At 38.0% G+C, this 15769-nt stretch overlaps 1 protein-coding gene across 4 annotated transcripts in view; it reads right to left on the bottom strand.

Annotated features, from left to right (window-relative positions):
* The window catches only part of EYA3 (EYA transcriptional coactivator and phosphatase 3), a 101414-nt gene that overhangs the window by 53517 nt on the left and 32128 nt on the right, over positions 1-15769 (bottom strand). For all 4 annotated transcript variants that reach the window (XM_045545791.1, XM_045545792.1, XM_045545794.1 and 1 more), the window contains exons 3-5: positions 11733-11776; positions 7135-7214; positions 1598-1664 (exon numbers count right to left, since the gene is read on the bottom strand). In XM_045545791.1, the coding sequence (XP_045401747.1) occupies positions 1598-1664; positions 7135-7214; positions 11733-11776 (191 nt within the window). The remainder of the gene's footprint in view (positions 1-1597; positions 1665-7134; positions 7215-11732; positions 11777-15769) is intronic.

Below are 15769 nucleotides of genomic sequence, written 5' to 3'. Positions count from 1 at the left end.
GCTGAGCAGATAGGAGGTACAGAAATGGGAGAGAAAAGATATTCTAGGACAAGAAAAACACCCTGCCAAGGTACACAGGAAGGAAAGCAAGGGCTTTAGCCTGTAAGGAGCATAGATTATATTAAGAAAGGAAGTAGCAAGCCAAAGATAGAAAGATAGATAGCAAAGACCTTCAATGCCAGGCTAAAAGAGTTTAGACAAATCTAAAATTGGGAACAACTGAAATTGTTGAGCAGAGTGATAGGAACAGAGCTGTTCTTTAATAAGGATTAATTTGACATTGTTTTGTAAAATGCTTTAGAAGGGGGAGGAGAAATTGGAAATGGAGGTCCAGTTAAAAAATTATAATGCAATGGTTCAGATTAGTGGTAAGGAGGAATTAAGGATAGAAGGCATAGCTAATAAGGTGTCCTGAATATAGCAGGTATGCAAACACTTTCTGAATGAATTAGTGAATTTGGAATATGCAACATATTCACATCTCAGTAGATTCTAAGAAACTGAATTTTAAAATGTCTATTCTTCTTAGCCAGAGTTGAATCGGCTCAGGTTATAGTTGTTACTCAAGTCACATGGGAATGATTTAAAATCTTAGTGACCTCAGATAGATCTCCAGATATGTTTAAGACCATAATTCCTTTTTCATGTAGTTTCTTTATAGTCCAAGGCTCAAATGTATTTTCACATTTAGTATCTAACTTCTTTATAATAATCCCAGAGAATATGGTTCAGTCATTTCACACAAGAAAATCACAGGAAAATGACTAGCCCAAGGACACCATTAATGTTAATACAAGATTAGAATTTGGAGAACTCATTGAGTTGACTTTTTAGTTTATTTTTTAAGTAATGCAAAATTCAAAAGGTGCAAGTGGGTACAACAAGGGGGGAAAAGCCAGTTTCCTTTTCATAACAGCCCCCTAGGCATCACTCGTCTATGTTACTAATTTCCTTATGTATCTTGCATTTGTAGGCACATAAGTATATATCCTGGCTTAATAAGGGCATTTGTATGTGTCTTTGTATGTATAGGTTGATTCTTCATGAATGCACAATTGGAAGCTTGTTATACATACTGTTCTGCACCCACCTCTCTTGGTGATGAGTAGCCTAGTTGATCTTAAATGCTGACCTTACCCCATGAAGGCCCAAAATGTTCTCTCAGTGACTTCAACCCACCAAACCTATCTAACTTCAAGCCCAGTTCTACTCTGAGGACATTCCTCAATCAAGAAACTGAATACAGATTAGACTGAGAAATCCCAGGCTGGGTTCGGCTTGAGCTGTTTTTATTGATCTGTATGTCAAGGTAGAGGGAAAAAGAGAATGATCACAGGTCAATCAATGATATGCTTTGATCACTAACACTATTTTGCATTTTCAGTGCCTACTCATTTAGTGTGAGCTCCTCTGTAACTATGATCCATTCGAGGCAACCATCTACTTTTTAAAAGAAAGCCACATACACTATTTTAGAGGGAATTGGACTCAGGACAGAGAGACCAAGAGAAGTGAAAATAAGTTAAATATCACAATAAATTTTGCAATGAACCTAGAGAAAAAGCATATACATTTTGGAAATAATTATTCAACTTACTTTGTAGAATATATTTGTGAGGTATAATCATTGGATGAGCGAGGGATGTAATCGGTGCATGTCATAACTGAAAGAAAGATAATATCACGAGGTAAAAATGTTAGAACATTTCAAAAATGGAATGGGAAAACTGCATATCTCACTGTATAGTCTTTCAAACTACTTAACAGAATACAACTTGGATACCAGAAAGTTAGAAAGACTATATGGTAGAAAATACCTCACTTTTGTCTTTATAGACCTGTTCACATACTTTAGAGACAGTGAAAGAAGAATGAGGGGGCACGGAAAAGAGCTAAAGGTTGGTACTGACTGATCTCTACCTTCACTCATTGCTGACCTAAAACCATAGATGAAGCAACCCCGTAAGCTCTCAGCTGTGCTCACAGGCAAACTTAAAAAGCAAGATCCATACCTAGGAAACCACATTATGCTTCTTCAGCTTATTCATTCTTCGGGTACTTACTCTATTCTGAGTAAAAGGCCGTAAGAATGGCTTACAGAAAGACAGATTCAGGGGAAGCACCCAATCTTACTAGAAAACTATTGCTACTGCTGTGTATAATCAACAGAACAGATGCAAGTATGCTTCTATACTACTATTTTTTCTGCTTTGTAGTGAAGGCTTTAAGTTTTGCAAAGCAGAGACAGACCTGAGGAACTCTGATGTGATGCTCTGATGAACTACCAAATAAAGATACTAGTTTCCCAACTAGTGTCCTCTCAACTGTCATGACTTCATCTGGAATAGCTGCTGTGAAGGCTTGCTTTCACAATTACATGTAGGATAACTGCTGTAAACACCTGATTCAAGTTTGACAGGTAGCAGAACCCTATTCATTAGGCATTATTTCAATCCATATTGTAGACAGAGTTACAACATAAAGAGCTTTCACCAGACTTCTAAACTGCTCAAGAATTTCCTTCAGCACCTACAAAGGAGGTTGCTCTACTGTGAATAGAGATTGAAGGCGAACCCATTAACTTTCTGTCTAGATAAGTTCCCTGAAAGAGTGCCTCACCCCAAAAAGGAACCCTGGTCAAGAGCAGATAAGGGATCAATTCATGCCCAAGAATAAGACAAATCAAGACCTGTGACTTTATCACAGAAGATCTTGTCCAATACCATTGTTTGAGGTCTTTAAAAATAATTATTGGAAACTTGAAGAACACAGTCATCAATAATCATTTTGACAAAAATGAAGATCTCAATTAGATCTAAAGTTCTTACCATATATTACATAGAACGTAAGGTAAGTTCAAATTCTGTATGATGATTCTCTCTCTGCCGACAAGTACTTTAAAAAATCCAAACCCAGCGACTCAGAAAGGCTGAGGCAGGAGAATCACTTGAAGCCAGAAGTTTGAGACTAGCCTGGGCAACACAGTGAGACCCTATCTCTAGAAAAATACAAAGAAAAAATTAGCCAGGCATGTTGGTGTGTGCCTGTAGTCCCTCTCCTTCAGAGGCTGAGGCAGGAGGATCACTTGAGCCCAGGAGTTTGAGGCTACAGTGACCTATGATCACATCACTGCACTCCAATCTGGGCAACAGAAAGACCTCCATCTCCTAAAAAACAACAACAAAACCCCAAGCCCTTATCCTCCTCCAATTTAATTTAATCCTGGAAGAGATCAACAAAATATCCTAGGAGACTCAGGCTAATTTTTATTTCTCCAGAGAATGAGCGACTCTCGATCTTGGCAGTACTTGGGAATCATGAAAGGATTATACAGAGTCAAGGCATAATCTGCTATCATACAATAGGAGGATCAAGTAAGTAATATGCTTGCTTAGACTAGAGTAGCAACAACGGGGATGAAGCAAAGATCCTGAAATATATTCTGAAAGTAAAACTAACAGGACATTCTGATGGATTTGAATATAGAGAATGCGTAAAACAGAGGAATAAAGGATATTTCTAGGTTTTTAGTTTGCACAGAGATAATACTACTTCCTGAGATGTGCAAGTTTGGGAGAAGAATAGATGTGATAGGTGCTAAAGTAATCAAAAGCTCTTTTTTTTTTTTTTTTTTGAGACAGAGTCTCACTGTGTTGCCCAGGCTAGAGTGAGTGCCGTGGCATCAGCCTAGCTCACAGCAACCTCAAACTCCTGGGCTTAAGCAATCCTACTGCCTCAGCCTCCTGAGTAGCTGGGACTACAGGCATGCGCCACCATGCCCGGCTAATTTTTTTCTATGTATATATTTTAGTTGGCCAGATAATTTCTTTCTATTTTTAGTAGAGACGGGATCTCACTCTTGCTCAGGCTGGTCTCGAACTCCTGACCTGAGCAATCCGCCCGCCTCGGCCTCCCAGAGTGCTAGGATTACAGGCGTGAGGCACTGCGCCCAGCCAGGAATCAAAAGCTCTTTTTCAGAAATTTGAAGTATGAGTTTCCTTTTAGACCTCTAAGTGGAAATGTCAAACAGGAAGTTTGATTCACAAATGAAATTAGGGAAGAAGTCAGACTGGAAATATAAATTTGGAGTTCATTAACAATGTATAAGATATGTAAAGTAGGTCAGGTATGGTGGCTCACACTTGTAGATCCCAGGACTTTGGGAAGACAAAGCAGGAAGACTGTTTGAGGCCAAGAGTTCAAGACCAGCTAGGGCAACACAGTGAGACCCTGTCTCTACAAATAATTTAAAAATTAGCCAGGCATGGTGGCGTGTACCTGTAGTCCCAGCTACTCGGGAGGCTGAGGTGGAAGGATTGCTTGAACCCAAGAGTTTGAGGCTGCAGTGAGCTATAATTGCCTGAGCGACAGAGAGAGACTCCATCTCTAAAAAAAAATAGATATTTAAAGTAATGTAATGGATGGGAGGATCCAGAAAAAGACGGTAGCCTAGAATCAAGCTCTGAGGCCCACAAGCACTGAGTTCAGACAGAGGGAGAAGGGCCATCAAAACAGAAAGTGGAAGGAAAAGTGGAGAGGGAGAATATGAGAAGAGAGAAATGTCTAGTAGAGTTGGCAGTATGAAAGTAACAGATGACCTTTCATTGAAGAGTGGGGATAAAACCTAAATTTGAGAGACCTGAAGAGTGAAAGAGAGGTACGAAAGTGAGGGAAACTCTTTTCTGAGGTACTCGTATGTCATGGAACGAAGAGAAGGTCTATAACCATCAGGAGATATGGAATCAAAGAGGAGGCTTTTGTTTGTGTTTTAAGACAGTACATACCAGAGCAGGTCTCTTTATTTATAGGAAGGATTAAAAAGAGAAGAACGTGATGATGCAGGAGTAGTGGCTGGATAACTGCAGTACCAAAATCCTTGGGGAAAGTGAGAAAGGATAGGATATAGAGCACAGATAAGAGGACTTACATTTTACAGCAGCAAGAATACTATTTCCATTCTGACGAGAAGAAGCAAGAAAACATGGGTAAAAACACACGCAGGCTGAAGATCTGATGATGGGATGAGAAGGTAGTTTCCTGTCCAACAACTTTTATTTGAGGAGTCATCAGTTAAGAGTGAGGAAAGGTGAATGAGTATTGGTACTTTGCAAGGAGAAAAGGTAGTGTGAAATATTAAAAGGCAAAACTCATTAGGGAAATGTAGTCGGATGTCCAAGCACATTGAGTACCCATTGAGGCCCTGTGATTATGACTAAAGTGTAACTAATGAGTTAGGAATATAATTTTACCCAATAATGTTTAGCTATTTGTATGCAATTATGGAGAAGGTAGAGAATTAGGGTAAATTAAGACTGGGATTTTGCAAGGACAGTACAAGGGGCAGTTATTGAAGGTATTTGTAAGGAAGTAATTATAATCAAGGACCAGAGAATCTATACTGAGTAAGAAGGAAAATAAAGGCAGGAGAGGTACTGGATAAGTCATCTGCATGAATATTAAAAATTACAAAGAGCAATAAGATTTTAGAAGTAGAAGAAAATAGAGAATTTAGTCTTTAAAGAACAGAACGATTGGGAGTAGTCTAAGGTAAAAAAAGGTAAGGTAGGATGTCTGGGCATAGTGGCTCATGCCTGTAATCCTAGCACTCTGGGAGGCCGAGCTGGGAGGATCACTTGAGCTCAGAAGTTGGAGACCAGCCTGAGCAAGAGCGAGACCCCATCTCTACTAAACATAGAAAGAAAATAGCTGGGCAACTAAAAATATAAAAAATTAGCTGGGCGTGGTGGTGCAAGCCTGTAGTCCCAGCTACTCAGGAGGCTGAGGAGGAGGATCACTTGAGCCCAGGAGTTTGAGGGCTAGGCTGATGCCACGGCACTCTAGCCCGGGCAACAGAGTGAGACTCTGTCTCAAAAAAAAGGGGGGGGGGGGAGCGGGGAGAAGTAGGGGAAGTTATAGGTTAGACTTCAAAGGAACTAATGTTTTTGAAGGGAAAAAAGGAATAGAAATGATTTGGAAGGAGCAAGACGACTCAACTTATTTCCTGGCCCTGAAGAATGTAAAGTATAAGATTTTAGGGAACAGGCCTTCTTCTTGGGGATGAGTGGGATATTCAAGAAATTAGAGGAGACATTTCATTGATTAGAGCAGTTTCCCACAGTATGGACAGTTTCCCATAAGAATCACCTAGCTAAATTCTCAAACATGCAGATTTCCCATCCATATCAGATCTACTGAATGATCTCTGAAGGTGAGGCCAGAATTCCACATTACCAACAAGTATTACAGATGATTCTTATGTATGCTAAACATTTGAGAACCAATGGAATAGAATCACCTTTGAGGAAATACTATATAGAACTCAAGACACACCTTTTTTTCTATAGTCATACTTTTTTTTTTAAATACATAGGAAGTATACAAGGTTAAGGATAATCATCTTAAGAGCAGAAATATTCCCCAAACAAGTGCTTTTTTAAAGTGTCTTACACTTAAATTTATTTTTTTAAAGCGTGTGGTAAAATATGGAAAGGCATAGCTATTTAATTTTAGGGAGGACTATTTGATCTGTGGAGGCAATTTAGGGCAGTAAGTAGGTATGCCAGACAAAGCCTATGTCTTCTCCACAAGAAAAAACAGAACACTCCACAATTTTTTTTGCCTAGTGCAGGAATATAACTATTCTATAGGAGAGTGAGGGGTAGTAAGTGGAGGCTTTATCTTTCTGAGCTGGATCTCCTTCAGGGCCCAGTATCAATCTTTGGGTCTCAGGGGGTTGCTTTTCTTTTGTGGTCTAGATTGATAGGTGGATCATTTTATTTTATTAGAAAGGTAGAAAAATATCAGGTCCTCTGGAGGAGCTATCAGGGGTTGGCCTACAGACTTCTCTGATTTTAAGTAAGACACCATTAACCTTTAGAACATCCAGCGTCAGAACAAAAATAAAACCATCGAGTGTGACTCCTTGGGTGAGTGGATCCCATGTGATTTCTCCCCAGCTAGCATATCAATAAAGCTTACAGGAGAGCACAAGGATGAACACACACAAGGATGGTAAGGCTTTCCGGATATTCTGGGACAAACAAGGCAATGAGTGGAAACCAAATGTATAAGAATATATACCTGGTTATAGGAATATCTGTTCCATTATGCACAGAGTATGCTATTAATACTTACTTTCCTCCGACATGGTAAGGTTTGAAGCAAGGCTTGATGTTTCAGGTTTCTGCTCACTGACATCCGGATTGCTTACTTGACTGAGAGAGTCAAAATAAATACATTAGCTCCTGACTGATTTGCTACATTGCTAAAAGTGCTGAGATCAGACCCATTTCCTTCTAGGCTACACAAGTAAGAGGCAAGGTAAATCTTCCCAATAGCCTTATTGTTGGATTTTAGCAACTACTTGAAAAGAGCTATGGCTAGGGTTAGTACCCTCAGCATTCTAGTGTTCTTTCTCATATCCCTAGACCCTTTTCATTTTTATATCTTTCAGAAACTCCGGCTAAGTCACAGTTAAGTCAGATTTTTCTCTAAGACCATACCACAAAAGAGCAATTCCACAACATCTAAAAACACTGCTGTCACTTTTTAAAAAATTGTATATATTATATATTTATGAGGTACAATGTGATGTTTTGATACATGTTTATATTACAGAATGACTGAATTAAGCTAATTAAATTTATCACCTTGCATACTTATTCTTTTGTGGTAAAAACATTTAAAATCTATGCTTCTAGCAATTTCAAAATATGCAATGTTTTACTATTTATTATAGTCACTATTCTGTGCAATAGTGCTCTGTCACTTTGTTTCTAAAGTACCACAGGAAAGTAGGAAGATGCCTGATTTCAGACAGTGGTTCTCAATTGGCTACAAAACATAATCACATGAGAAGTTTTTTCAAATTACAAATGTTTATTTCCAAGCAGGGGTTCTGAACCCATGGCATTTCTCTTCTCTCCCAATTAAAAAATAAAAATCAGAAACACTTCATTTTTTATGTTATTACATCCAGGACTGAAGAACACTTTTTTTTTTTTTTTTAAACTTATAAGGAAAATTAAGAGAAATAGCAAAAAGTAAGTCATTTAAACTGGGAAGACAAATCATTATGTTAGATACTTTTTAATGCTGGGAAGATTCCACTGAAATTCTGGAATGAAGTTATTCTAACTTTTGTCCCTCACAATGTTCTCCCTTTCCTCCTACTTTACTTTCTACTCTCCAGTTATTTCCTCCCAGTATAGCACAGTGATTAAGAGTGCAGGTTCTGGAATCAGACTGCTCAAGTTCATATTCTACTCTGCCAACAACTAGCTCTATGACTTTTGGGCTAGTAACTGAAATTCTCTGTGCCCCAGGTTCTTTAACTGTCAATGAGAACAAAAATAGAACCTATTTCATAGGCTTGTTATGAGGATTAACCAGTTAATATATAAAAAGTACTTAGAGCAAAACTAGAACATAGTAAGCAAACTATAACTCTGTTATGATATTACGAATTCTTCCCAGTCCAGGAATCCTTCCCACATTCATGCTCCCTAGAAAGAAATCTGTTTTTGTTCTTCTATACTCTAGGGAGAGGTGCAGGACACTGTACCCGAGGCTCCATACCTCTGGAAAGATAAGGCTGACTAATCAAAGGTAAAAGTAGTTTCTACGTAGGAAAATTTTAAAAAGAAATGTTATATATATATAATAAAAACTATACAGTACCAAAATTCTTAAAGGTTCTCACATTATTTCTGAAACTGACCTCTAATATTAAAGTGTAATAAAAGATTCTTTTCTGGTATATTTTGAATGTCCAAATAGTTTTTTCCTCAGATCAATTAATTTTTAAGGCTATATCCCCAGATAAAGTTTATTTTTATCCCTTTACTCAAATGCTTATATTTTTGGAATCACACTTAATGCACTAACCAAGATGTAACTATGGGAATTGAAGGGTAAGGGTAAGACAATACATGGAGTAGTTATATCAGTGTTTCCCAAACTGGCTAATTTATTATAATTACCTGAATGGTTGATAAAAATACAGACTTCTAGGGCCCATGCCACATCTACTTAAATAGGGGAAGGGCATAAAAGTGGAGAACTTCACATTTCTGACTGCAATAACTGGTTTGTCTTATAGGTATACCTGGATAAGTCTGGAGATCACTGTTATACCCACTGTTGAAGACTACTTCTAGCTCCTGTATCTTAGAAGCTAGTGATATCTGTATGGTCTAGTATATACTGGACCAGTTCCTAAACATCATCGTCCTAGAATCTTATGTTATAGCAAAATCCTCTACATATTCAACTAACCATCTAGAAGATTAAACAGAAACAACAGCACAAAACAGTGAATTAACTAGCACTTTTGTTAAATATTTTTTAAATTAAAAAATAAATATTTTAAAGTTATTATCTCTAGAGAAATGATATACTGTCTCAGAATATAATTATTTTCAGAGTTACACAAACATAAATTTTGCTTAACAATGTGTGCACCATGGGGAATAAAAAGTCGCTCTAAAATAAAATGACCAAAAAAGAAAAAGAGCAAAAACACCCAAATACCTCCTTCTCATTCAACAGAATTTTTGTCCATTATTAACACAAATGACAGATGAATAAACAAAATGTAGAACAGACATACAATGGAATATTATTCAGCCTTAAAAAGGAAGGAATACAAACTCCTCAGCAGCCACGTACTTTTTTTTTTTTTAAAGATTAAAAAAAAAAGAAAAAAAAAAAGGAAGGAAATTCTGCCACATGCTACCAATGGATGAAGCTTGAAGACATTATACTGAGTCACAAAAAGACAAATACTCTATGATTCCACTTCTATGAGGTACTTAGAGTAGTCAAAATTACAGTGACAGAAGGTAGAGTGGTGGTTGCCAGGCACTGGCAGAGGGAGTAATGGGGAATTCTTGTTGAATGGGTATGGAGTTTCAGTTTGGGAAGATAAAAAAGTTCTAGAGATGGATGGTGGTGACAGCTGTACACAAAGTGAATGTACTTAATGTGAGACTAAACTGTACACTTAAAATGGTTAAAACAGTAAATTGTATGTTATGTATATTTTATCATAACAAAAACATTGCTAAAGGTAAAAGAAGAGGTAATTGCAGGTAGAGATGAAGGTGATGGGTTCTTTAGTACAACTGGAGGGGTGAGGCTTATATAAGAACAAGGGAATTAACTTCAGAGGAAAAGGAAGCAAAGAATATCCACAGAGAAGCAGACCAAGTGGGTATATATGGTGGGTAGACAGACAGCAAGATGTTCCTATGTAATGATTTCTAATCTCTATTTGAATTAGGGAGTAAGTTCCACAGCCGAGTGAATGTAAGTGGCAGACAGAGAGGGAAAAGGGAGAGGTCAGGAGGCAAGGGAAGAAAGGAAGGAAGGAATTAAGATGATTTGAGAGACCAGGAAATCAGACAACCAGGAAGGGTGTTTAAGTGCCTGTTTGAGACGTAATCATGAATGGAAACTAAGACCAGTTGGCATAGTTTTGTGTTTTTCTCTTACAATGTATGGGCAATTAGAAGTAAGTATAGAATAGGTGGATAGTTTGGCTCATCCAAGGTTGTGGTTTTGCTAGGCAAGTATGACACAGGGAAAAAGCGGACGAAGTTAAAGAGTGTTTGTAAGGGACCAATTATAGTAGATATTATCATTTAAGCAGCATGAGAAAGAAATTGAACTTCTTTTTGAGGGAAGGGTCAGTGGTTGATAGTGAAAATAAGATAATCATTTAATTGGAAGTATAAAACATCACATGGCTAGCAGTTCTAGAATAAATGAGCTGAAATGGGCCGGGCGCGGTGGCTCACGCCTGTAATCCTAGCACTCTGGGAGGTCGAGGCAAGTGGATCGTTGGAGGTCAGGAGTTCGAGACCATCCTGAGCAAGAGCGAGACCTCGTCTCTACTAAAAAATAGAAAGAAATTATCTGGCCAACTAAAAATATATATAGAGAAAAAAAATTAGCCGGGCATGGTGGCGCACGCCTGTAGTCCCAGCTACTCAGGAGGCTGAGGCAGTAGGATTGCTTAAGCCCAGGAGTTTGAGGTTGCTGTGAGCTAGGCTGACGCCATGGCACTCACTCTAGCCCGGACAACAGAGCGAGACTCTGCCTCAAAAAAATAAAAAAAAATAAATGAGCTGAAATGATAGTGTGTAGTGGTAAAAGAGTAAGATTCTTGAAATTAATGTGTTAGAGGTGACACAGTTAATGGCTCATATGGTTAGTGCAAAAATGACAGAAGGTAAGAATTATGGAAAACTGAAAACTATGGTGCATGGAAGCCAGAGTGTGAGATGCTAACAAATTGCCTCTTTTTATAAGGGGAGTGGAGTTAATAACTAAGGCATCCTATACTCATTTGATAATTAATGCCAAATCCCTTGGATTCCCTTTATTTTAGCTTCTGCTTCCTATTTTGTATACTGTACACCTGACTATCAAGAATGTGGTATTTTTCATCTTTACCATCAGGCCTTCCCTATACAGTAGAGTGCCTGATACACAACATGAATTTGGTAAATGTTATAGAATAAATAATGTATAAGAAAAAAAATAAGCATATGTGTTTCAGTGAAAAACTTTTTTGGAGGAAAATTTTAATCTTAAACCAAATAATCTCAAAATGTAAAGGCTGATGTTAAAACCAAAAAGAGGGCAGTCAACCCAAAGCACACAAATACACTAAAATTAGCATGAGAAAAAATTATAAGATCATTAAAAACAAATTCAACTTTATATACCTTAAAGTTTGCTCTCCTGATTCCTGCATCTTGGCTTTTTTCACCTGCAAAAATAAATATACAAAAGTATCAACGCAGTGATCTGTTGAAATCATCTAGCTACTCAAACAGCAGGCTAATATTAACTAATATAGTACAGGCTAACTGTTTCATTTTGTTTCACTTAGATTTATTTAGTTAACTCATGTTATATTTTAGAGTTAGAGACAGACTATTTTTACATGGAGCTCTTCTTTTTAATGAAAAAAAGTGTTCCTCAGACTCAAAGTAAAATGTTTATCAGGATTTTTTACTCAGGGTAGAATGTTTACCAGAATAAAATAGCCAAGCTTGGATACAGAATAGTTGATTTTATATCGTAAGACACATTATACTTAATCAAACGGTAAGTATGGCAATCTGGATATCATCTACTCATTTATTTAACAGAAATATCTTTATACTTAAATTATTTGAGTGCCAAAAATTAAAATAAATTCTTACCAGGTTACTAATAATTTAGAAAATATTATTCTATTCTTTTTTCCACATTTCACCTTTTCTACTTCCTTCTGAGAAGGCATTTCCATTGAAACAGTTTAAGAATCCACAAAAGGGGCCAGGCACAGTGGCTCATGCGTATAATCCTAGCACTCTGGGAGGCCGAGGTAGGAGGATCGTTCGAGGTCAGGAGTTTGAGACCAGCCTGAGCAAGAGTGAGAATCCCATCTCTACTAAAAACAGAAAGAAATGATCTGGACAGCTGAAAATATATAGAAAAAATTAGCCGGGCATGGTGGCGCATGCCTATAGTCCCAGCTACTCGGGAGGCTGAGGCAGAAGGATTGCTTGAGCCCAGGAGTTTGACGCTGCAGTGAGCTATAATAACACCACTGCACTCTAGCCAGGGCAACAAAGTGAGACTGTCTCAATTTTATCTTGAGGGTAATGAGGAGGCCGTGGAGTATTAGCAAGATAACATGATCCATTCTGAATTTTAGAAAGATCACTCTGATAAAATATACATGAAAAATGAATAGGAGGTAGGACAAAACTAATGTAAGAAAATCTGAAGAGGCTGTTGCATTAATCCATGTGAGAAAAGATGACCTAAAAATTGATAATTCTCAGAGTAAATTCTCAGAGACCACAGCTGGACTATGCTGGTCCCATGACACAGCTACTCTTTAAGGGTCACTTGATCATTGTAGCTAATTTTTTAGCTCTGTGCTAATTGCAGGAATCAGCAAAATAAAATGTTGTTAAATCTGGGTCCATAAAATACAAAAACATATAAAATGCAAAAATATACTTACATTCATATATATTTCTACTGTGGGAAAACCAGTAACTTAAATAAGGAAGAAAATTTCATCTACTTTATCTTTTTTCTCTCTTTTCCACACAGGACACAAAACTGGTATTCTTTAGTCACAACACAACACAAGTACAGAAAATAAAACAGGAGGTACCTACACCCTTTTTTGGAGAAAGACGCACTTCTAGCGAGTAATACTAACAGGGCCACACTTAGCTTATAAAAAAAAAAATCACCTAAGTTGTAAATAACTTCGTTGTGTTACCATAAACAACGTTCCAAAAATGCAAGAATCCTAGCTACAGATGGGAGGATTCTCTCTTTGATGATTGTATAGCCTCTACGTGAACAGTAGTGTATAAAGAGCAGCCCTGGATCAAGAATAAGAAATACCTCACAGTACAATACACACACTGAGAGTCCTTGAAGAAGTAATACTACCACCCTTTGATACTTTAACTTTAATATAGATACTTGATCTATTTATATCCTAAATCTTTAAGCTATGAATGAGAATGTTGAGAGTTCTTAGAGAAAATAAATAGTAGCCCCTGGTGACTGTCATATCCTTTTCTAAGTGTCCACCAGGGGCTGGTCAATATTAGGGTCTGTTCAATATTATGTTTTACAATGCTGTCACTAGCATTAAATGAGCACCCCGTCTATAACTTCCAGCACCTAATTCCTCACTGACACCACCTTTAAATTAAAAAAGCCCAAACAGTCCAGCATTTCTTTATATTGTTTCAAGTACCTTCTTATTTTCTGTGATGTTTTAGAGATGATAAACACTAGGTTGGCAATGATGTTTGTACATTTCAGGTATAAGGGATAAAAACTTCTATGAGTCTGGAGGATTAGAACTCATTTAAAATAATTTAGGTGATTGCTATAAATGTGGGAATAAAATCTTTTTTAAAAAACTTCAGTGGCTGACACCTATAATCCCAGCTTTGGGAGGCAAGGGGATGGCTTGAGGCCAGGAGTACGAGACCAGCCTGGGGAATAAAGTGAGACCCTGTCTCTCCAAAAATTTAAAAATTAGCAGGGCACGGAGCATGTCTGTAGTCCTAGCTACCCAGGAGGCTGAAGTAAGAGGATCATTTGAACTCAGTAGTTCAAGGTTACAGTGAGCTATGATAGCACCACTGTACTCCAGCCTAAGTGATAGAGCAAGATCCTGTCTCACAAAAGAAAATTAAAAAACTTGAATTCAGAGAGCACTCCTGGTAACCAAAAAGGGGTTTTTAATACTTCCAGTTTGCCAGCAACAGTCTTAGTTTATGCCTCTTATCCTAAAACCAAGTCAGGTTAGTGTACCCTTTCACTCTTTTTCAAAATAGTTCCAGTTTGGACAATAGCTGAGAAAGGTGACCGCTGGAGGAAAAGATTGAGTGATTTCAAGTTAAAAGGTAACTACAGAGAGAACCATTTCTGATTGCAGGGAAGGCTGAGGATTGATTAGCAATAAATGGAAAGTGAAAGAACCAGAGGTTAGAATTTATGTGTTATGAATGACAACCTGAACAAAATCTTCAGGTAGAGCAAGCAAGTAGTAAAGAAACAAGAGAAGGGATAAATTCAGTAAGAGTTAAGAAGAGATAGGATTAAAATAAGTTCAATAATAATGCCCATCAGTAATCCCTCTCCCTATATATAGGTAAACAGTAGAGTTAAAAATGTTGGTTTCAGAGACAGATTTGAGGTAACTTCTCTTGGTCTTCTGATGGGACAAAGTATCTGCCATATTAAAAACTCCTTTCTGGCTTGGCACGGTGGCTCATGGCTGTAATCCTAGCACTCTGGGAGGCCGAGGCGGGTGGATCGTTTGAGCTCAGGAGTTCAAGACCAGCCTGAGCAAGAGCGAGACCCCGTCTCTACTAAAAATAGAAAGAAATTATATGGACAGCTAAAAATATATAGAAAAAATTAGCCAGGCATGGTGGCGCATGCCTGTAGTCCCAGCTACTCGGGAGGTTGAGGCAGGAGGATCGCTTAAGCCCAGGAGTTTGAGGTTGCTGTGAGCTAGGCTGATGCCATAGCACTCTAGCCCGGGCAACAGAGCCAGACTCTGCCTCAAAAAAAAAAAAAAGAGAAGAGGGGAGGGGAGGGGAGGGGAGGGGAGGGGAGGGGAGAGGAGAGGAGAGGAGAGGAGAGGAGAGGAGAGGAGAGGAGAGGAGAGGAGAGAAAAGAAAGAAATTATCTGGACAACTAAAAATATATATAGAAAAAATTAGCCAGGCATGGTGGTACATGCCTGTAGTTCCAGCTACTCAGGAGGCTGAGGCAGAAGGATTGCTTGAGCCTAGGAGTTTGAGGTCGCTGTGAGCTAGGCTGATGCCACGGCACTCTAGCCCAGGTAACAGAGCCAGACTCTGTCTCAAAAAAAAAATGTTGCCTTTATTTATTATTAACTTGGGATAGGATCATTCTTTCCACTCATATTTTAGATCTCTACTATAGCCTGTAAAAAGCTGTTTTTCTCCTAAAAATATGACATTTACTCTTCCTATTCAATTTTTACCAGTTAAGTGTTCTGTGTTTTCTTAGATTCTGTATCTGTCTATTTGGCATCCATAAATCAGGGCCTAATTAAAGGCCAAAGTTGTTTATATTTCCCCTGCAATCCAGTAGTGCCCATACTCTAAACCACATCCTCTATCTAACTCTCACACACTAAGCCTCTATTTCGCCTCTACCTGCCCTAAATCAACCTAGGGCCAGGTACTGGATGAGAAAT

Source organism: Lemur catta, chromosome 3, assembly GCF_020740605.2.
Source record: "Lemur catta isolate mLemCat1 chromosome 3, mLemCat1.pri, whole genome shotgun sequence".
NCBI lineage: Eukaryota > Metazoa > Chordata > Mammalia > Primates > Lemuridae > Lemur > Lemur catta.
Note: the sequence above shows the minus strand (reverse complement) of the source record. Positions and strands in the feature narration are given on the sequence as shown.